The sequence below is a fragment of the Brugia malayi genome (assembly GCF_000002995.4).
Source record: "Brugia malayi strain FR3 genome assembly, contig: Bm_v4_Chr4_scaffold_001, whole genome shotgun sequence".
Lineage (NCBI taxonomy): Eukaryota > Metazoa > Nematoda > Chromadorea > Rhabditida > Onchocercidae > Brugia > Brugia malayi.
Genome location: NW_025062478.1, coordinates 117,381 through 141,969, shown reverse-complemented (window position 1 = coordinate 141,969; position 24,589 = coordinate 117,381). Strand labels below are relative to the sequence as shown.

General features: G+C 31.0%; 2 protein-coding genes across 8 annotated transcripts in view; one reads left to right on the top strand and one right to left on the bottom strand.

Moving 5' to 3' along the window:
* Positions 1–5,603: 5,603 nt before the first annotated feature.
* Positions 5,604–24,589, top strand: part of Bma-par-1 (Kinase associated domain 1 family protein) — a gene marked incomplete at both ends in the record, with an annotated part of 28,335 nt that continues 9,349 nt past the window's right edge. For 3 of the 7 annotated variants that reach the window (XM_043081132.1, XM_043081131.1, XM_043081130.1), the window contains 8 exons: positions 5,604–5,739; positions 6,338–6,625; positions 7,000–7,100; positions 22,047–22,193; positions 23,127–23,329; positions 23,560–23,719; positions 24,070–24,159; positions 24,315–24,363. In XM_043081132.1, the coding sequence (XP_042937066.1) occupies positions 5,604–5,739; positions 6,338–6,625; positions 7,000–7,100; positions 22,047–22,193; positions 23,127–23,329; positions 23,560–23,719; positions 24,070–24,159; positions 24,315–24,363 (1,174 nt within the window). Of the gene's footprint in view, positions 5,740–6,337; positions 6,626–6,999; positions 7,101–22,046; positions 22,194–23,126; positions 23,330–23,559; positions 23,720–24,069; positions 24,160–24,314; positions 24,364–24,589 lie in introns of those variants that run through there. The other 4 variants (XM_043081135.1, XM_043081133.1, XM_043081129.1 and 1 more) reach the window with 3 other exon arrangements.
* Bm9403 (Uncharacterized protein) lies at positions 13,627–13,911 on the bottom strand (the record flags this gene model as incomplete). The annotated part of the gene is made up of 1 exon (XM_043081136.1): positions 13,627–13,911. The coding sequence occupies one exon, from the start codon at positions 13,909–13,911 to the stop codon at positions 13,627–13,629; it is 285 nt and encodes a 94-aa protein (XP_042937070.1).

Here is a 24,589-nt window from a genome sequence, read left to right as displayed (position 1 = left end):
GTGGAAAATTACCTTCTAAAAGTAAAAAAAAAAATGTTTCAAAAATTCTTACAAATTCGTTTTTATTGGGAGAAAAAGTCAATTTGTGAAACAGCTGACTTACTTGCTGGATTTACTTATTTTTTAAACTTAATTCAATTTTATTTGTTTTCATCCTTCAAATAATTCTCTGTTTTTGTTTCGTTTTTTTTAGTGGAAAGAATTTGAATTAAAAAATTTATTTCATTTGAAACATGTATATATGATAAGTAAAACTGAAGTGTTAACGAATAATTTAGCAAAAGTTTTCCTAGCAAAATGAGGAAGAATTTTAACTTTCTGAATAAATTTCCGTTTTCTCTAATTTCTTATTTTCATCTTTCCGGAAAAATAATTTTCATTTTTATGCTTTCTTGACGTAAATACATATTATTGATAATATAGAATGGTACCTTTGTAGAAGAAAAAGCAAAGAAACCGGAAAAATTAATCATTCTTGTATTGATTTATCAATAAAACGAAAAAAAACAAATTTTGCTTTTTTTTATTCTTTTTTTTGTTTCATTTTTAGTTTAATCTTTTAAGTAGCTCAGATAAGACCGAACACTTTTGTTAACTTTTTTCAAAACTTTATTTTAGCTTTTAAAGTAATATTTTTGTTGGCTTTTTGGGTGTAATTCTTTCTATCTTTCCATTTTTATTTTTAAGTGAAATTTCATCGTTTCGTTTTTAGAGTTTGTCTTTTTGATCATTTGAAACAATTCGTTTTATTTTCTTGATATTTGGTAAATAAATGAATATTGATCCAACTAATGAATGGATGAATAATCTCTTAGAAAGTTTGCCAATTGTTATAATAATAAACTTGTTCAGAACCTTTGATAAAAACAAATACAGTGCCTAGAGGCTCTGATTTTAATATAAAAAGTAAGAAAAATATAATAAGATAATTTAAATTTTACAAACTAGTTTAAAAAAAAAAAATTACTCAACAATTAAATTGAAAATATATTTCATTCTCTCTTATTTCCCTTTTTATGGTAATTAAAATTAGCATTCCTTTTCCCTTTGGCTTAATATAAAAATGTAATTTAATTAGTAATGCTTTTAAAGAATCATAATGACTTATCTTTAAATGGTTGTTTATAATAATCAGATACTAATTTAAAAAAGAAAAAAAAAAAAACAATACTTGAAACATTATATAATCATTAATACATCTGTTATTGTTACTATTTACATCTATTATTATTATTATTATTCGCAATACGATTTTACTTACCTTATATTGTTATCATTACCTTATATGTATAATAGAAATGGTTTCAAATTCTTTTTTAATAAGGAGTTAAAGGGAAGAGAATGTGTAGCTAAAGAATTGTAAGCAATTTTCTGATTATCATAATAATTGGTTATTGTTAAATTATCATTCCCGATAAATACTTTTTCCTGCAAAAGAAATTTCTTTTTGAAATTTAAAAAAAAAAAAAAAAAAAAAACTTTTCTTAGTGAAAGTGGCAAAATGTGTTAAAAGAAAATTTTCCTTTTCATTACTTTTAAATTCGAATATCATAAAATCGATTTAATTACGATTGCAATGAACAATTATTATTAACTCCCAAAAATTTTCTCCTTTTTGTGTTTAATTCAAGTTCTAAAATAAATAGATTAAAGTTTTTTCATTTTTAAATATTTAAATAGTCCTTTTTTCTATTATTTATATCATTCTTTTCCATCTCTGTAAATTTAATTTAATTTAAATTCGTTTTTTATTACTTTTAATGAATACATTTTTTTTTTGTTGCATATATTAAATAACAATTTGAGTTTATTGTCAAATAGCTGAAGAATAATGCAATAGCAATGCATTTCGTTGAATGAATGAATGAATGAATGATTTTGGTTTGTATAAATTTTGAATAATTGTTTAAACAATAATATCGTTGGAAATGATGGCTGTAAAATAGCATTAAAGACTGTTGAAAGTGAATCAAATTGATTGATAATGAAAGGTATGAGAGTGAGTGAATGTGTCACCCTGTCACATATCATCATGGCCAGTTAAGGTATCACTTGTAATCCAACCTTTCATAAACTATTTATCGATTGATATGATATGACGTGTGACAGTGTGACATGTGATCATGTGAATGTGTGATTGATTTCTGATAATGAGACTTGTGATAATGTCACATGCAAATGTGCGATAATTATCTTCGGAAATTTTCTTAATTTTTATTTACGTACTATTGTAGGTGAACTAAATTCTTACCTTGAATAAGTAACATCCATTACTCAAAATAAGCAGTAAAGTAACAAACATTTGAAATGAGAAAGTTCAATGTTTATTGAACTGTAATTGTAAACTAATAGTTATTTCATTTTAAAAATAATATATCGCTAATTGATTACTGATAGAATTTTGTTATTTCCGGAATAACTGGAAATTGACCAATCTAGAAAATTAATATGCATGCAGTGTTAGTTGAAAATACTTATTAGTAATGTATTAAGGGTAGAAATTCTTTGGACGACAAATATAATTATGTAAGATTAAAAGAAAATTAAGACATACCGCTGTTTTCATTGATATTTTCCTGGAGAATATACGTCGTTTAATTACTGCAGTAGAGTCATTGTGGCCAGATGACATTGGAGCCAGTGTTGGATTCTTTCGCATGCAACTAGGCCATTTAATAGTGCTTGTCTATTGAGATAACAAAGTAGCCTCAGGGATGGTTGAATTTTTGAGCTTCTCATCTGCTAAAATTTTGCACTTCCCGTTTTGTGCACTTTCCCGAAATGATACATCGTCATTTATTATTATTTACTATTGTTATTACTGTGGTTAATTAATTAGCTGCTATTAATTATTGTTGTCACTCATTAATTACCTGTCGTCAATTACCTGATGTCATCATTTACTAATTAGACAAACACATGCATTATTGCAATTATCAGTCACTTGCAATTCATTTATTTCATTCATTTACTAATCACTGAATGGAATAATCAAATTTCTGATTTTACGTTAGCAAATTAACAACGCTCTGAAATATTTGCTTGCATTTCCTTTGCTTTCCTTTTCTCTCCAATGTTTATTCGTTTGGAAAATTTCACCGTTTAATGCTGAAATTGGCTTACACTTTTTTTTGCACTCATTTAAACGCTAACTTATACGTGTATACGTGTATGCGTGTGTTGTGACACTTACGTGTGTGACAAGATATGCGTTTGATCAATTTTATTCTCTCAATTGTTTTCAAGAAGATTTACGAATGAAATGAATAAAATGAAATCATTGAGATGGACAAATTCTATCATAAATTCGTTCAAATTAATCAATAATTTTATTCCATCACATAAAAAACATAAAATGTGTCATAAATTCAAAAATTCTACCATAAACATAGCAAATGAATTGATAATTAATCCTTTCTTGGATCATAAAATATTTTAATATGTTTGAAGCATAAAATTTATTGATTATATGGAAGATCAATGAATAAAAATCACTGAATATAATTAATTGTCCCTGGTACCATTAGAAATTAAAAAACTCGATTGGCGGTAAGTGATACCTATGTTAGTGCTATTTGATCATTGTCGGTGATATTGATTAAGTTCAGATTGTACTTATTTTTTCTTTTTCCTTTTTTTTGGGAGAAAAGATTTAGAGTAAATTACTTCAAAAATTTCTCCTTTTCAACTTTTTTTTATTAATTAAAATTGATTGTGGCAGATTTCAGTAATAGCTAACATTTATATATTTTAGCACTCACAGCTACCTGTTGCACTCACCAATTTGTCATTTTTGAAACCTTTCTATTATTATTTGATTGAATAACTAAAAATAAAAATTAAAAACTGCTAAGTAATAAATGATTTGCTCACATAAATTGAAGTTCATCAAATGATCAAATGCTTATAAAGAAAGTAAGTGGTTGTCACTGAACGCAAAACTTTGTCACAGCTGTTTACAGCACTATAATCATTATCATAAATTGTAAACTGAAGATGGTTATTGTAATACCTATGAGATTTTATAAATCAGACAAAGAGATTTGAAATTGAACGAATCCTTCTGTCTAATTTTAAATTCTCTTTTTTTCTTTTTATTATCATTGGCCATTTTTTTTTTGCTTTTTCAATTTTTACTTTGTTAAATTTTTGTTGCAACCATGTTAGCTTTAATATTTTGATTTTTTTTTTTTTTGCTAATTTATTTTCAAATATTCTCTTTGCTTAGCCTAGGCTTACATGTCTCGAGAAATGGCAATGGAAAAGAGATGAATTGTCCAGTACTCTTTGTCTTGATGTTATTGGAGGGAGTGGTGGAAGGACTTACAATTTCAAGTTTAATTTTTGAAATGAATCATTTATGTCTAATCAATTATTTGGAACTAATAAATTTAAAGAAATTTGATTTAACAATAAAATTTTTCAAATTTTATGTTTCTATCAGAACGAAAGCAATTTGATTTAAATTAGAAATTTTCTTAATTAAACATTTCCTGCATAGCTTAAATTTACTACTTTTATTTGAAAATTCGATGTTTGGTGGTGGAAATAAAAAATTGAGTACCCACTAACTAAACCTTTGAAGGATCATCCATATTATTCTCAAATGAACTTGATATTAAAATTAAAAATGCTAATGTAATGAGTATAAGTCATTTCTCGACGACGTTATTATATTCGCACAAATTTTTTATATATTTTTTTGCATTTATAATGGTACAATCAATTTTTTCATTTTGCTATTTTCGATGCAAAAAAGAATGAAATTTTGTCACAAATCGATAGTAATGCAAGTAGTATAATTATTTTTCTTTCTTTTGTACCACTTTCATCACTTTTCATTCTTTTAAGTATAATTTTAGTTCATTATTTACCGCCATTAAGTTTTTTTCTTTTGTTAGAATGAGTTTTCCTCGGACGATAAATAGTTTTATCTGATTATTATTGATTTATCAGAAAAAGAAAAAGTAATTATAGAATCAGTTTTGCTTAATTTTTCTTGCTTTTTACCAAGAATAATGTTTAGAAGCACTATTGTAACAGCCAAAAAAACGGAAAAAAGTAACAAAATTAAGAATGAAAAGAAGAAAACATAATTATTTGATTCGTTTTGAATTTAATAAAGTGTTGACATTACTACGAAAATATCTCTTTAATTAATTACCAAGTGAATGGAAATTGAAATGATAGCAGTAATTTCTTAATTGAAAAGTTTATCACAACTATTCAAAGCTTATATGAGAGTTCGTTTTAAAAGATTTTTTTAAAAACAAAAAAATGAGGAAAAAGGCAAAGTTAAAATGTTTTTAAACTCTCATAAACTTAACCAAATGCTGCTGTCACCGTGTCACTTCGTTATATTTTGTAAAGAGCTGAACTGGACGAGAATATTCTCGAATAGTTGCAGTTTCGGTGTGATTTGCATAACGATCCAATTCCACTTAACATTGCTTCGGCGCTCGTTTTCCATTCATTTCATTTCAGCGTGAGTCATCCATGACTCATACCGATGTAATGTACAGATGATAAACTAACACAGCGTTCTGCTTTCTGCGCTTGCTTTCGATGAAAATATTTTGACGGAAAGGGAACAGCAAGCAAAGATGGCAATGCCAACCGCATCTGCCACAATGACCGAATTATCAGCAATGGATGAGCAGCAGTCACGTGAAACGTCATCGCCGCCATTACGTGAGACGTCGTCACCGTCACAGACGGTAGTATTGCGTTCAACGCCAGGTTTCTTTCATTTCAATGTATTTTCTATTTTTTTTTTTTGCCTTTTTTCCTTATCTTTTGAAATTAAAAAAAAAATAATAAAACTAAGAAATTAATTTTGTGTGTGTTTTACAAATAATTATTGTTAGTATTGTCGCATATTAAAATTCCTGAAAAAAAAAAAAACTTTACTCTAATAAAAAGAAACAAATTTTTTAAAATATACCACAATTTGATATATTTCGGATATGGTTCAGTTTGCTTGAAGTTGTCATAAAATTAGTGATTGTAAGAATTAAAAAGTTTTAATCTATCTTTCATATGGTGGGCACTGTAATTGAGTATTTCAATTTCGAATTTCAACAACTTTGATTTTTGTCAATGAAATCAGAAATGACATTAAAAATTATTTGCAAGATATAAATTTATTTCACATTTTTGATTATCAGTTTTTATGACAATTCTATTGTATAATCTTGACATTCTCATTAAATCTCATTTATCAACAACGAAAATAAAAAAGAAATTTACTAACAAAATATCCATTAATAACCTGTGATCAAGTAAAACTTTCATTTAATAGTAAAGAACAGTTTTTTTCTTTTTTTGTTTTTTAAAGGTCGTACCACATGGACAAAACGTTTATCAAAAACGATTCAACGTCGAAGTGGCTCATTTCTGAACACGTTAGTACCGTTTCGTAAAAATATTGATCAAAATCATTCAAATGTGAACGATGATAAATCATTGTTACCATTAACGCTTCACCATCACAAACGACGTGCGAGCGCCTCACCGGCAATCTCGTTGCAAACTTCTTCCACCAGAAGCGCTCTTGTGAACGAGCAATTGAGCGGAGTTGGTATTGCCACAGCCACTGCTGGCGTTGTTGCTCTCATTTCAAGTGGTTGGTGATTTGTTTGCTTTGCTTATTAATGAGAAGATGAAGTGTTTTTCCTTTTTGTGTTGCTAATTGCTAATTCAACGACGAAAATTTGTTTCGAGAAAAAATGAAAAAAGAAAAATGGAAGAAATGAATGTCTAACAAATGTTTTACGTTGCATGAAATTATCACTTAGTAATTCACGTGATTTTATCTAATAATTTGAAAAAGAAACGAATTTTGAAGAGAAAAAAAAAAAAAAAAAAGGAAAAAGAATAGAATGAAATTTGTCATTGAATTTTGCATGCATTTTTTTTTTTTAATTTAATTATTTAAGATTAAGAATTGAATTAGCAAATTAAATACATTTTAAGATTTTAAAGTATTCATTTCTATAGGTATGCATCAGGAAGAAATTGCAAGACAGAGAAGAAATGTTGATAATGAAATTTATAATAGTGAAAAAAGAAAACAACAACAACGGAGACAACAACAAAAGGTATGGCTAATTATGTTCGAATTAATTCTTCTTTTCTTTGACCACTTCAAGGCTTTTCATTTTCACATGAAATTAAAAAAAGAAAAAACATTGGAGAACACAATAAGTGATTTTGTCGCAAAATTATTTTATTCGATTAATCCACTAACATAACACGTGTTTGTATGTATGTATGTATGTGTATGTGTATGTATGTGTGTGTATGTGTGTGTATGTGCATGTATGTATGTAGTGTGTGTGTGTGTGTATTTATAATTGTATTTCTTAATTTTCCGATAATTAAAATAAATTTTACTGTGAACTTATTTTTATCAAACATTATTATCAATTTTTCCTCTTCTTTTTCTCACTGTTAGATTACGTAAGACAATTTAAAAAAAAAAAGATTTAATTTTTTTTTTTTTCGGAGTAAAATTTAATTTTTCGTTGAGCAATTTTCATCTAAGCAATTAATTTCATCTAAGCAATTTATCTTTTCCTCTCTTTTAGCTATCATTCTCGTTGCATAGTATAAACAAACATGACAGTCTTTCGATTTGTTAAATTTTTTTTCAGTTTTAATTTTATTTTCACACAGGAAACAGTACTGTCTTCTAATGATCGCTACATGCTTACTTTTAAAAACTCTGAGAAATCGTCATCATCGTTATCATGATCATTATCATAATCATGATCATTATCATCATCATGATCATTATTATTATCATTATTCACTTTTTTTTTTTCATTTTAAACGATTGTTTCAAGCTTAGTAATATTTTTTCTTCTTTTGCTTCCTTATAACAGTAAATCAAAAAGAAAAAAACTTATTCTGAATTATGCATTAATTAAAATTTAATGTTTTGGGAGATAAAATGCTACAATCATCCATTCCCTAAATGTTAGCAATATTAGAGACACCAATTATTTCTCAAACTTAATTGCCTGCTTTCTCAGGTTGATTCAGGCTTATGCCATCAACACAATCCATTTATTATTACATAGATTCAATCTCGACTTCCTTTTATTTTTCACTAAAGATGAAAGTAAATAAATATTTTCAAGTAAATTTAAACTGATGAGATACTTCGATGACAACTGTCATTTGAAAATTCCATGCGTAAAATTACTTTAAACATTGTATAGAAATAAATAAAATAGTTAAGCTAAGGTTTAGTGATCAAGGAGATCAGGGAAATCGATCGTTACAATCAAGAAAATCAGGAAGAGATGAAAATTACAGAATAAACTGTTTCCACCTAATAATAAGTAATAATCGTCGGAAATTGTTGGTTGACGAAAAGGGCAGAAAACAAAAGTTAATTTTATAATTGGAGAACGATCTTCAATCGTTTTTGGCTGAAAAGTTAAAATGTTGTTAGACAGAAAGTTGTTCTGGCCAAAAAAAAAGAAAAATATAGTCTGAAAGGTATTCTAAATATTTCTAAAAACACTAAACTTTAGTTATTAAATAATTCAAAGTTATTAAATAATCCCTTGAGAAAGCGAAAAGAGAAAGAATATTGCTAGGCTTTAAATAATCCTTTGAAATAGTAAAATGATAGTTTATTTTCCTGTAAGTAAAGTTTATTTTAAACTGATTTTCTCTTCTAAACATATCTTGAGGGACTGTCCCTTTAAAAAGAGGATTAAAGGAAAAGAGAAAGGAAATGTTCGGAGACGATCTAATCCACGAAAACTTTGATATCCGATATCACAAATGATATACATACATATCGAGATGTCACGCGAAATGTCACGCATATCAAAATCCGAAATGTGATACGCCGTAATTCAGTCCAACTTAATGATCTGAACCGGATTTCATAAATCATAAAGTGCACGGCGATTCCGATCCAGAAAACGGATTTAGGCCAATCACTAATTCTCGAAGAAGGGGAATTGCTTTCCGCTTTTCCTGCTGCTACTACTAGAAGGAGAAGTGGCAAATATTTCAAAGAGCAAAAACTGACTCATCGCAATTTGAGAAGAAAAACACTTACAGTTGTTATTGTTGTTTTGGAGGACTGTGCAGCAATGATTTTGAGCTTATTTACTTAACTTACTTACTTACTTACTTACTTACTTACCTAATGTTTAGGTATATGCCAGTGTTTACTGTGTCAAATATTATATGCTTTGATAGTTTGCCAGTTTCTTAGAAAATTCGCTTCAATAAAAAAGGGAAATTCATTTGAAAGAATTAAATTTGGAAAAAGAAATGAAAATTAGGCGTGGCTAGATAAAAGATTTATTTCATTTACATAAATCGTACGAGGAATTTTCCACTGAAAAATAAATTTTGCTTTTTCTTTTAAATTTTTAATAAATATTTATAGGCATGAAATATTGCACTCAATTTGGTAAAGTTATCACTGATGAAATTTTATTTTCCAGAAGTTTTTTACTGCTTCTTAACAAAGCGATTAAATATCTCTTCCAAATTTCTAGCACTGCTATTTATAACTGCTTTTTTAGATATTCAAATAATAAAAGATATAAATAGATAAGCTAAAAATCCTCGCAAAAAAGAACACTTAGGCAATTTTTGGAAAACGACGAAATTTTTTCACGGAAGTAAAAAGTTAGACAATTTTTCCTCTCTTGAGATTTTTTTTTATGAACTTTTTTCTTGGGGAAAAAAATTTTGATTAATGAAATTCTTGAGAGGTAAGGTTTTTTTGACTATATTTTACAATTTTCATCAAACTCTTATCAAATTGTCATTAAAAAATGGCGATGAACGATTGTCCATTTATTGTGTTCCTCCAACCGTCTCTATTTTACCATGACACTCTCGACTTATTCGAGATTCTTGACTTTTAGGTATGTCCATGTCTTTCACCCCAATTTCATCGTCTCCTCATTTACTCTTTCGTTTGACCTTTATCTGTTCACCTATTTCATACCTTCCAACAATTTTTCTTCACCTTACCATTTAATCATTCATTTGATTAATTCTTTTTTACATCTTTATTTGTGGTAGACATTAATCTTAATCAAAAAAATGGATCACTAATTTAAATAAATTTAAATGATTCGAATTCTGTTCAAAACAAATCTGTTCGTAATATGCAAAAACTTTTTTCAAATGAAATTTTGTTTAAATCAAGAAAAGATGACAAAATAAATTTATGTAATGATGACTGGACTATGGAATAATTTATAAACGATTCAAGTGATAATCACTGTTGTTAATTTCTTTCGAATTTGTCAGCAATGAAAACGAGGTGGACAATTGCGCAATTGTAACGACAATTTGACTTAATAAGGTGCAAATGATAGCTCTCGTCAAATCCCCAAGTTTTATTCTTTTTCTTAAATATAAATCACATACCTCTCTATCATTCTTCATTTTCATCAATCGATGATAAAACTATTTGAATTGTTGATTAGCTCTGTTCCGTCTACAATTTAGCAGTTCCAAATTATAGGAGAATCTAAAGTGTTATAATATTCCATCTGGTTGATCCGTTCTAATTTTTCTTTTTTGTCACCGATCTTCAGGAATAGACATGCTCTCAGGTGTTCTGTTATCCGTTTCGTCAGGAAACTCTCATAAATTTGCATGAGAAAAAAGGATTCCGGGAGAGAAGGATTCCGGAATAGAAAGAAGCCATTTCATTTCATAACTCATACAGTTTGCATTGTCAGTTTGTCTTTGTGTTAATCTTATCAGTATTTATCAGTCATTTATGATTAACAAACCATTTCCGTTCAATACAAATAAATGAATTCGAAATCATTAATTATTGGGAAATTTTAACTTTTTCAAATCGTTCATTATTCATTTTTGTCAGTATCAACCTATAGTTGTGAGTGAATGCCACTGATATGATATGATATGATATGATATTTGTCGAAGCAATTCAATGTCAGTTATCTCATCGATTTATGATTGTTGTTAGTTGAAATTGAATTTATCAAAGTCAAAGTAATGAATCAATCTTTTTTTTTGTTTTTCCTCTCATTTTCATTTAAAATTTCCAGCTGTTTGCCTTTCTTTATCATTATCTATATCTAATTTCAAAAAATTTCTCTCTTTATTTTCTTCTTTTTTTCGATAAGATTAACTAATTAGTTAGCTTCCTCTCCTTCTTCTTTTTCATTTCATTTCAAAATATCTATCAATCCGTTCAATTCCGGCTAATCGTTCAGAATCAACACAGAAACCGCTTTAATTAATTATTACATTTAGAAAACTTTTATCTTTTTCAGTTCTTTGTTTCTTCTTCTTTTGTAAGAAAATGCAAAATTCTGAAATTCTTTTGTTACTAACAAATTAATTCTCAATTTACTATTAACTGATCATTCATATTCTTATTTTTTACTTATTTGTTTTTTTTTTTTTCTCTTCACAAAATTTTGATTCACAAAATAATAAAATATTTTTTATGACATGCAGTGAAAATCGATTTATCAATAATTTTACTGAGTGCTTTTTCTCTCTCTGACAATTGAGGATGCTGTTGAATTGTCGCATTAACTTTGTTTGAGCAAAACTTTGTCAAATGTGGTAAAATTAGCGAATGTCTGTTATTGATACTTACTTGTTTGCATGTGACACTCGGAGCAGATCAAAGCACTTTTAGCGCTTCACAAATTATTTCAGTGCTAAAATTGCATTTTGATTCTATACGATGCGATTTGGTACTTATTTTAAAATTATTTCTACTTTCAACAGTTATTTCAAATGTCAATAATGTGAAACAAATTGAAATTTATTTCTTTTTTATTATTTCAATCTTTATTTTCCTAAAATGAAATGTGACGCAGTAAATGGAATGAATCACTTAGAATGAATGAATGACTCAGAGAGGGCGCAGTGCTCTCGGTGAGGTGACATCGATCACCTCGAGATGGGCGCTTTCTGTTCTTCTCTTCTCTTTTCTTTCCCTTCAAATAATCTCAGTGCATTGATTTATTGAAGAAAAAAGGAACGATGAAGTTTCTCCTTCTCAGTTCAAACTTTTTCACTTCATTTCGTATGTGTATGTGTATGTATGTCTGTATGTAGTGTGTGTGTGTGTGTGTGTGTGTGTTATAGCTGGGAAAGGTAAATGATATGGGTAAATAATATGGGTGAATAATCTCAGATGTTACTACAGCCAGGTAGATAGGGTCACTGTGGTTAGCAGGTGTTCGGGTTGTGCAACACAGAGACAGAAGGTGGATAAGCTAAGCGTGCTGACTCATCTGTCCATTACTGTCACAGTGTGACTGTGAGGCAGACAGTACCTGTGGAAGGGACACAGCAACAGGTGGTAGCAGAATATCAGTCAGTTTGTTAGTTAATTCCATCAGTCCTTGCAACTTTGCTAAGCTATTTGAAGTGAAAATCGATCGCTGATGTGTCAACTCTTGTTATTGGCCTTGCTATAAGTTAAAGGAAGTCTCTCGCATCTATGAAATTATAAATAAGTTTAAGATGTTTTAGATTAGCGCCAACTTGATATGTCTTTGCTAATTAAGTAATTAATTAATGAATGACTGTTGAGAATATACTGAGCTATTTTCATCATATATAATAAACAAAAAAGAAAAACTAATTTCAAATATTACTGAGATAGTTTCGATAATTAAATAAATAATGAAAAAGTGGCGAGAACTTTTTTTATTATCCTTTTGATAACTTTGGTAGATTTTACTCATTTCATTTAAATTTTGTCATATTCATTACTAATTTTTACTATTTACTATTATTATTACCATCATCATTATTTTATTATTATCTCTTTCTCTTCATTCCTCATTCCCTTGTCCTCTCAGCAGCTAATCATTACTGTGTACTCAACTAGGTCATCTCGGAAGATGCGCTAAATTAAAGTGTCACCGAAAAGCGTGACGTGACCTCACCTCCGTCAATCATTTCTTTAAAATTTATACAATGAAAGTAAATCACCGTGTATGTATTTTAACTGAAACACGAGATTGTTTACGCATATATATTATTATGACGATATACTCAAGTAAATACTGACGGTCGAGAATAGATGGCTCTGTCAAGTAGCTAATTCCCGGATGCTAATAATCACGTGACTCTACCAATATCAATCTGCCAAATAGTTCACTGTTTAAGAACATTTGTTGCTTGTCACTGACACCCACATGTTAACTATTTGCGTGAATTAATGGTATCAGTTAATCCATCCGCTATAGCAGTACGTCTGACTGCACTTTACGTCACGTCAATCCATACGTGTACACACTTCTTACTTGTATTACAACTTAACGACGCCAACTCGCAAATAAGACGAATTGGCAAACGATTTATTCCTTCCAGTCCCTCCGACACTCCTGCCATCATTCTGTTCGAGATCATTTGAACTAGACACCTCTTAGAAGAGTGACATCCTCTCTTCTCTGTCTTTGTTTACATCCCTCTCTCTCTCCCTCCCTCTCTCTTCCTTGTAAATTAGTTCAGTTTACAAGCGATGTTTTGAAATTCTCATCCTACGCCCACTACTTCTCACTTCATCCCCTCCTCCCTCTCTCTCTCTCTCCCTGCTGCGCTGTCCATTGAGGGACGTTATGGGCAGATTTGCTGTCACCAAACGAATGTTGACACTGAAAGCCTCGTACGACCGAAGCTTGCACCAGCGAAGGATGAACGACCGCAGCAGCGCGTGCAAGGCGTGCACTGTCGCAACCGGCGGCGGTGCGGTGGCCACCGCACAGATCTCGGAGTGGCAGTTGGGTGGAGTGAGCGCAGTAGTGTGCGGGATATTGCCGCCCCTTCACACAACTCTCGTCTGACAGTCTGCGCGGATGTGTCCGTCTGTCTGTTGAGTGCGTGCGTCCGTAGTGCGCTGTTCAACCACCGATGCTGCATCTGAATTCACCAAAAGGCTTTTAAAATCTGTGTGTGTGTGTATGTCCGTGCATGTGTGTGTGTCCGGCACGGAGAGTCTTCACATCGCATACACACATACAGACAGACACAGACACACACATACACATATACACTTTCATTTCCACCCACTCCAATATTCATTGACATTATTTGCATCGATTGATTTCGTTGTTCCGATTCCTACCTTCCTAGCAGCACACAAGTCTGAGGAATCACTTCTGTTAGTTATCCGGAACAGGAAACAGGATGACAGAAGGATATTAGATGGACGGCGAGTTCCGTTTAGTTTCATTCCATTCCGTTCCGCTTCGTTCCGTTTTGCTTTTGTTTACACTACAGTTAAACAATAACACCATACTCCAATGTATAATATTGCATGTTTCATTTTTGACAACAACAATATTTTGCAATCAATTAGTTAATCAGTTGACAATATACTTCCCATTTAACGAACACTCCTTTGCAACATCTCTACCCGCATGGGCATATATCATCGGGTAATATACCCTTGACGCACTTCTGGTCGGTATTTTGATCTCAGTAAACATATTGAATATTTCTCGAACATTTCACTAAGTTCCTTAAAAATATTACACATCGATCAACTTTAATATTTTAGTATTTTAATGAACTTAACGTTTATTTCCCTCCCCAAATTTTCTGTTAAACCTTTCTTATTGTAATATGACAAAACATGGCGGTGTATTATCGTGATCATTATCATTATCATTATCATTATCGTGATCATTATCATTATCATTATCGTGATCATTATCAATATCATTATCACTGCTACACCCATATCTGGAACACTTTAATTTCATTCCAGTTTCTCTTCTGTAATGCTGACTTTTTCCATTATAGTATGAGCATTTTGTGGAATAGTTTTGAATTCATTTAAATTTCACTGTCGATATAGTATGTCCAACTGAGAGGTGACAGGAAAGGAGAGAGTGGATGATGTCGTTGAACCATGCACATCATCTTAAGTGGAATGAAATTGATAAAACTGATGTGAAACATTTCGCACATACATTTCCTTGCTGCTTTTCACATTTCGAGAATGTATTTGAGAGGATGTAAGGAGAAGAAAGTAAGGAGTAAAGCATTATAAATTGTGATTTTGAATAATTTAAAATAAAAATTCGGGTTTCTTTGTCTCTCTCTCTCTCTCTCTCTCCCTCTCTCTCGTCCCTCTGTCGCTGTTTCCAAGTAGCCAACCACTGGCTTCTAGTGATTCCACTCCATTCCTGTTTTTAAAACTCAAATAATCGACTAGTTTGGTGTTCTTCAGTCTTATCTTCCCTCAAATCACTTAAACTTGAACACTTCCCTTTATCACCATCTCTCATCCTTTCAAAACAAAAAACCACCCACCGATCATCACCGTCCCTCTTACTACTACTACTACTACTACTGTTACAGAGTTTCGCATTCAACTTTCTCCGTTAGCAGTGCGGAAGGAAAGTACATTATTGATTGTTGCTATTGCGGAATGGAATTTCTTTCCATTTCATGCGCTCATCCCGAGATTGCGCCTTTCGCGCTTCTTTCTTCCACATAAACCAAAGAGTTTCAAACAAGAAATTTGCCCTGGGCTTACTCTTCTCTTCCATTCTAGTTTACCCGCAGCATCGATTTTTGCCGTTGCGGGCAGTTTCGCCGTTGCCTAAATCCTATTTCTTTTGGTGTATTATTGATTTTATTTTGTGTCGGTACCATTTTGTTTTCAAATGACTTAAAATTCAGACAAAATGTATTGCTGTTAGTGGTAATAGTGTTTCGTAATATTATCGTGTTTATTTTTTTGTTTTGGGTAAATAATTTATTGAGGAATTGAAGTATGCAATTCTTTGGATTTTAAAAAACTGGTCAAACATCTTCGCAGTTTGAGATATTTTTCCTGAAAAAAGCATTCCTTGGATTTGTCAATAAACATTCCTGAGATTCTGACATTTCTCTAATTGTTCTCGATAGCAGTATTCTACAGTTTACAGCATCACTTCTTTGTTACCTATCATTCTAATTAAAGGTGTTACTGTATTGTTATTAACCGTGAAAAGAAGAGAAGAAGTGATAATATTAGAGCGACAGTGATCCGAAAGTAAGAAGGTCAGTTAAAGGGTATTTTCCGGATTGTTAAATTTATGATGTGAAAGACCGTTCGTCGATGATTTTGATCGCTCGATCGATTAACTGATGCGTAATTGAGATGAACAATTAAACTGGCTTCGATAAGTTTAAATGATGACATCCCTTCAGGGAAATTTAGTTCTTCTCTTTACCTGTTTGATGGAAATATTCAGTGTCACAGTACTCAGTAGGACTTTCCACTATGATTTTTCATTCCATCTGCCATTATACTTCAAGTTTAATTTAATTTAATTTTCGGTTCTGCTTTATTTCCCGCATTTTCATTTTTTCCTCGGGTTGTTTATGCATTTAATCTTCGTTGCTTCTGAATAGGATAAAAAGTAACGAAGTCGGGAATTACTCATAGCAAGTAATTATTCGTTTTAAAATTTCAAGTTGGTCCATTTGTCGTTAATTTAATTCTAAATTAATTCTTTAGTTACAGATAATACGATACATACTTTGAACTTTGAAGAATGAGCAGAACATTACCATGTAGTAAAGGAATATATTCTACTTGAAGTTCTGTGCAACTTTTTTATATTTAAATTTCATCTTAGTATGCTATACATATTGTAATAATGTTGTGTAAGCGTTCCATCCATCTGTTACTTGTTTTCTTGGATACATTTTACTATAACAGACGCTAATTGAAGGAAATATAAATGAAAGAAATGCACTGATACTGTGTTGCATTAAGTATAATGTAAAAGGATGCTAACCGGTTTGATGATCATCATCATGCTATCTCTCCAGTTATTCCGGATACACATGCACTTCTCGCAATTCTTATACATTTAACCGGAAACGGTAAAATGTGCTACTGGAGTAATTGCGTTTTCTTAGCAATACTTCCATTCTTTCTGGTGCAACTGTAGTCTTCTCATTCCTTTTCTTTCTTCCAGTTAGATATGAAATTTTTGAATATCAGTATGTATTAATTGACTAGTTAAGTTTAAGATTTTGAAATTATTTGAAAATTGTTATCGAATTTTAGGGTAAATTGCAATCTCATATTTACCTCCAAAGATTCAGGCTTATTTTCTCGAATAAATTTGTTTGAATTATTTTTGAAAATAGTGAAAAGAGAGTGCAAGCATTGCGTCTACCGTATCTTCAACTCATGATTACTAGCAATAATAATGCCAAGGACTCTCCAAATTTTTTCTTTTCTTTGCCCTTGCACAAGTACCATTCAGAAGCGATAATTTCAAAGATTTAATAAGCTAATATCAGCTTCTATTATATCTTCTTAATAAACAAAAGCTAATTGACTGAACTGAAGTACAAACTTTAGGTGACATGAATAGCATTATTGACCTCACATGTTCATGCCAGCCCAGTAGTTCATAGAGAATTAACCAATGAATTATGGAAACTGTTTATTAATATCATTAATTATTATTAGTATTACTTTTCATTATTAATGTTGTTTATTTACTGATATCAATTAAACCATTAAATTTAAATTAACAGTTACTATTAATCTGTCTTTTTAACGCTACGCTTATAGAAATTGGTTTGTAATTATAAACATTTCTTAGTGGGACTCAGTTTCTTTTTTCTTTTAAAGAAAACGACAAAAGAAGAAGTTTCTCCCTTTTTGTTAATTAATTAATTATTGGTTATCATGAATGATAAGAAATGTCATTGATCATCACTTCTTTCTTTGAATTGCAAGGAAGGTTATGGTACTTGCTGTGCTGTGCCTTCTCTTCCCATTATTTCCATCTTTTGAGATGTTCTCGAAAAGAGCACCAAAATGCTTTGATTACTAAGCCAGGTACTGTCTTTTGCCTTTAGTCGAAATTGTTTAAATAAGTCTCATTTGTCCATGTATGTCTCATCGCCTCCTTCCGTCCCAGTTCATCTAGTGATTTTCTAATAATTTTGACTACCTGAAATTTCTTCTAGTCAAATTTTCATTCCTGATTATCCTGTCCTGTTGCCATTCCACGATTCAAGAAACATTATTATATTTTTCGCGAGTTTAATACGTTATTTTATCTTTAAAATTGTCTCAAAATTCCCATGATGTTTAGAATCGAGATATTAAAGCCGTTTAATCTTAACTGGAAGAGTTAATTTGCTCTTGCTAAGCTCTTCGTACTGTAAGCATTTTCAAATTTTCAGAAGAAATTTTATAATGAATAGAAAAATTCTGTAGCCGGAAACACGGCCACTTCCGTTTTTCTAAAAGGGGAGGAAAAACTCTCAAATGTGACGAATTGAATTATGCACTAGCCGTGGTCATCGTCAGTGGGACGAACATAAATATATTTTGTTTACAATGATAGGTGGGATGGAAGGATTATGCAGAAAGTACAGGTAGCACACCTGGACTAACAGAAATTTATATTAAACTGTTTACTGGCAGCAGAACGCGGTCACCGTGGACTGGTTCAGCAAGATTTATTAATAGAAAGCTGGGCGCAAAGTGTGCTTTCAACGAAAACAGGAGTGGAATTGTCGTCTTTCTTGGGCATGTCATCTAATAGATAGTAAATAGCACTTCTTAAATGACCTCATTAATTAACATATTAGAAGAAAAGGTTTGTTTCAGAGATGTAAATGTTTTCAGAATGTTATTTAGGGTTTCAGAATATAGTGGGAAATACTTAATTGTGCAGGAAGAAAAATAAAAGAATGCAGTGCAAAGTAATGACTTTATAGTACAGTTTCTCTTTCTTTGCTATTATTCCACGATCTCTCAGGGAAAAGTTCATCTTCAAATATGGATGGCATAACTATATGGATTCAATCTATGAATTACAAATCAATCTATAAATGTTGACCTCATTTTTTGCAGTGTTTATTTAGAGAATATTGAAATACTGTGAGTAACAGTAAGAATATACATTATTATCTTGTCATGAGCAACAATTCCACTTTTACTCCATGAAATTATCGATAATTGAACATAATTTCCCCTAATTTTACATACAAAATAATTGGCACACATAACTTCCGAAGGAATGAATGAATCATCAAAGTAATAAAACGATATGCGACAAATGTTAGAGTCATTCCATCCCATCCCATCCCATCCCATCACACATCACTCACACACGAGAGGGAGTATAATAATATTTGATGGTAAGCATACAGTAGAATAAAGAATGAAGTGAATCATGTATACTTGACAAATGCATTTATAAGTTGTAGCAGTGGTGTAAATGAGACATTCTCGAGCAGACATTCTCGAACTATTCATTCATTCATTGTTTTTTTTTTTTTTTTTATTTTTTTATTTTGCAATTTAAAAAAGAAAACAAAAAGCAAAAGCAAAGGTTCTTTGAACAAGAGAAATAAAAGTAAGAAAATTAAAAAAAAAAAACATATCAAAATTGTAAATTACATTTAAAACAGAATTGTTTTTTAATAATTTTTTGACTTCCGAATTAATTTGGTTAGTTTCAAAATCAGCAAAGATTGCAATGAGATGATAATCATAAGTTGGTCGAAAAATTCGATGAAGGAGAGAAGTAGAAAAGTTAGAGGTTAAGGTTTCAGAGAAAGAACAATTTTTTAATTTTGATAACTCTGATAAAGCAGGTGATCAAGCTGATGTTGCTGAATGAGGGAGAGAGAGAGAGAGAGAGAGAGAGAGAGGGAGAGAGAGGTGATTAGTTCATATAAATGGTCACTTGTTTCACGTGTTTCTTGTTCATTTATTGGTTAAATGTGAGGATTTAAAACTTTTAGTGCTTACATTCAGTTCAGCGTGTGAGTTATTCGAGTTGTAGAGAATTTGATAAGTGATATTATCAGTTGAGATGAAAATGTGCTTTTGGAATTTTGTAATATTTTAACTTAGAAATTTCTATCTGATTTCATGATGATTAAATCTCAATTTTTTTCATTATTCTGATCTGCTAGTCGAAAAATCAATATGAGTTGATTTTGAGTATAATAAAGTTCAGTTTAAATTGTTCAGCTGTCATCAGTTAGTCTAACTTTCGAAAATTGTTTTAGAGAGAGAAAGAGGAAGATGAGGAAGTTAAATAGAGAAAATTATTTAGCTAATTTTCTTTCTGTCTTTTGTATGAAAGTTTCATTCACATTTCGGGTCAACAGGTCAATCTCGTAAATGTGGCATAGCCAGGGCAAGAAACGGTCAGTATTTGTTGCATGACCATTGGGCGCCAATTTTTCCTTTAATTTTTAAGGGTTTGTCCGCGACATTTATTACAGTCATGTGAAATGCTTTAGAATAAACTTGTATTAACCTGAATTTTTGAAATTTATTGTAATCCTTTCACACACACACAAAGAAAAACTGAAATATAGGTAGTGATTAAAGGACAAAAGAAGTTAATATGTTGAGGTGAAGTAAATATGAGAAAGAAAGATTTTGTTTACCTTTTCTAATTGTTAACCTTTGGTCGAGATTAATTTTTACGTGTTGATATCGTCAAATATTCAATCGGAAATAGTATAAAGATTGTGTTTAATGTTTTTTTTTTCCTCAATTGCTCACTTTTTCTCATTCTCTTGATTCTGCACAATATTTTCTTCCTTATATCTCCAAAAAAAGAGAAAACCAAAGATTAATTAACAATTAATAATTCTTCCATGCAACATTATTATGATAAGCAGCTAATGAGGAAGGCATATATCATCGGATGATTTATCAGCAGCTTATCTTATCACCATCCATTTCATGGACGGTCAATGATGCGCACCACAACTTTATATATGTAGGAATGATTGAATTGGAACAAGGTTATCGATTTATTTCATGCCAGCCAGCCAGTCATATTGAATCTGTCCCAAAAGCTTATTAATATTTTGACTAGAATATTATTAAATAAATGGAGATAGATAGGCTATGATTGAGATGGAAAGCATTCGATTGTTGGAAGAAAGAAGAGAAATTTTCAGTTCATTGATTGCTATCAATTTTACCTTTTTTACCTGTGCATATTGCATCCTTAATTGAATTTTCGTTAATGATAATGTACTCATTTCATTCAATTTATATGGTAGAAATTCTTAAAATTTGAACTGCAATATTTACTGCAAATTACATTTATTAGTTAGTGAAAGAGAAATGAATGGAAAATTGTTCGCTTTTTATAAAAGTTACAGCATCTTACATAAATATTTTATACAAATGAGGACACTAAGAATGTGCATTATCTTTGAGTATTATATAATATCAGTTGCACTCGTCAGTTCCAACTATTATTCCATCATTTTGGACGAGCTTGTTGTAGTTGGTCTGGGATTATTGAATTGCAAAAGTGGCTGTTGTTAAATCGGACCATGTTTGGTTTGTATACGGCTGGGTGGTGTTAGTGTTGGTGGGCGGTGATTTGATTGGCTTATCTTTGCTTCTTGTGGAATAGGCCTTATCACTTCGTCAATTATCAGTCCTGTACAATCTGGTAATTGATGATATCACCAAGGCTTTCTTTGTACCAATTTTGAATTTGAATACAGTTGCAACACCTTGATTATTTCATTTTTATGGTCGATTCTGCAGCGAGCATGTTTGCACTGTTCCGTCTTGTTATTAGTTATAATATACATAGAATTTCATAGACGTGTCGTTATTAATTGCGATACATTTGTTTAAATCGTCTATGCATAAAGAATCGTAAAAATAGTAATCTGTTAATGCGTAAAATTGTTCGTTTAATTGATAGATCTGATTAATTTGTCATAGCTATTATTACAGTATGCATGGCATTGTAAGTATGTTAGCTACTAGTAACCATTTGAAAAATCCATTACAGTTAAGTCTACTTGCAGTTGATATCTGTAACATTATCTTTCTTAATCTTAAATGCCATGTGATCTATGAGGTAATATTGTTTATTGATTTTGGCTGTATTTCGTCTGGAAATTTACTTTCATATTGTGTCACGATTTTGTGCAGTTGATGTGTAAAAAAGACATAATTCACGTTTACTCTTTTCCTTCATGTAACGCTCCCAGGATGGAGGATAATTTATTACATTTTCGGTTTATTTCAGGAGTATGTGAATTCGTGCTCTAGCACTGAAGCAATAAATAAGAATATAATCCGGAAAAACAGTAACATACCGCCTGTGCGGAAATCATTCCGAAAGATTAAAACTCAGGATACTGCTCCAACATTATCCACTAACAGCGGGAAGAATGTATGTATTATTCTGACTTTTTGAGATTTTAGTTAGAGCATCCAAATATTACTTATTTTTGAAAATTTGCATATTTCAAGATTTTTCCTTACACTATAGTATACGTAATCTTTACACCGGAGAGGAATTATTTCCACCTGCAACAGCAGTTAGATTGCTGGGTTGTCAGGAAAAAGTACAATGCGTTATAAAACAGGTAACATCACATCGCACAGAATGTTGCAGTGTTTACATTTATGTTTTTGCCAAAAATCCATCAGTTTAACTTTATGATCATGCTGCTTGTGCAAGTTACTAAGACAGTGTTGAAAGAAAAGGCGAAAAGATTTAAGAGAGCAAGGAAAGGGCAAGCTTAATTATTTTATAGTAAAATAATAGCTTTTTTATCTACATTACAAATGTTGCCGTCGAGAATTCAGTCCATTCTGATTGGGAGCTTATCTTGTCCATTTCATGATTTGTTTCAGTAGGTCGCCATCCAAAACCCAAAATAATGCAGGGTTAAAGAGCAAATTTTCTTTAATTTAGTAGTATTGCAAGTCTTGCTTTCTCTATCGAAGTTGAAGGAAAAAAGGATGGATGTAGTCCATTATACAGATTCATACAGTTTTCGTGGATGTTATTGCTAACCCTAACAATCCACAATCTTTCAATTATTGATTCACCTTCATCTTTTGAGTTATGAAATACTGAAACAATTCCATGTGTATGATTATGTGCAATTCTTTTTTTTTATTCACTATTCCCTTGATTGTGCTATGAAAGAAAGTACTGAATTAAAATGGCTGAATTGCAAAGTTGAACAATCTTATGAAAAGGTAACTTAAGAGATTATTTGCTACTTATAAGTTGCTAAGTTTAATTATCGATCCATTGTTATCAAATAAGTGTTTTTCGAGTTTTAAGGGAGGTTCAACCCTTACATTTTTGCAGAAGACATCTTGTTCATCAACCAAAGTACCAACCAGTGCTTTTTGCCGCCTGCCATCAGAATCACATACCTGGATGGCAACCACGGTACAGCATGCACCAATGACTGCTCCTTCATCTTCCAACTCCCACCATCATGCCAGTGCTGGTAGCAATGGTTCGCGTACTGGTACGCAAATATCCTCTCATCATGGAGCTCACCCAAGGTTGTACTCTATTAGTAACATGATTTTTTCGGATGAACTCATACGTATGACTGTCATCCTCGTAGTTAGTTTTAAAATTCTGGTTTATTCGTGGTCACTATCTTACAGCTCTTTTGAAGGGTAGTGGTCGAAAAACCCGATGCTGGAAATTTTCAAACCTAAAAGAACGAAACTTATTAAGATTAATGATTATTACACTAATATCTATAACATTTATAACGATTGTTCAGTTCAAGCTCTCATCACGGTACCAGTGTTGGATTTCATGGGAATCATCGTTCTTCAAATCTGAATACAACGCGTGTGCAGAGCAGGTCGCGAACCACTGATGACCCACATATTGGAAAATATAAGTTGCTCAAAACGATTGGCAAAGGAAATTTTGCCAAAGTTTGTCAATTTGTTTTCTTTTGTTTCACATGACATATGTAGGAATCGACCGATGGATTTTGCATAATGGGAATGGAATAGTTATCAGTTGTTTTATTAGAGCTGTCTAGAAGTTTCAATTGAAATCCCAGTGATAGAATTTTCTTTCAAACCAAACAGGAGGAAAACTTTTACTAGACTGAAGAAGCTTGAAAATAATTACCAAGATTTTGTAACTAGTTTGGTGCGAAAAAGTGAAATCAGAAGATCGATTATTTTCTCAGTCCTTCACTTTAGAAAACTTTTATTTAATGTAGGATAAAAAACCAAGAATTAATAAAATTTTTCTTTTCACTTTGTTTATTTTGTAGGTTAAACTAGCCAAGCACATTCCTACGGGTATTGAGGTTGCGATTAAGATAATCGACAAAACTGCTCTCAATCCAGGCAGTCTACACAAGGTTGGTTGGTTGCACATATTTCCTCGATTTCATGAAAAAAAGATGAAAATGGTTTTTTTTTTTTCCCAAATATTCCATAACTGCAGAAGAGTAATTGAAATCGATTTAATTCGTCGGAATATTTCTGTTGTTAAGGATGAGTATTCCTTTTTCAGCTGTTCCGAGAAGTAAAAATAATGAAACAATTGGATCATCCAAACATTGGTACGTTATTGACAATACATCTAGTGAACTAAACAGATCCTTTTTTCGAAATTTCATATTTATATAAGATGTTGTATAAATCTGCAGTTTTTTTGTATGAGATTTCAAAATTTTTATAAGTTGAAATTCACCTATGCTGAAGTTTAAACTAGAGGAACAATAATTGTAACTAAGTTGAGAAGTTCTAATATTTAAAAAAATACTTTAAAGATAGACATGTTACTAG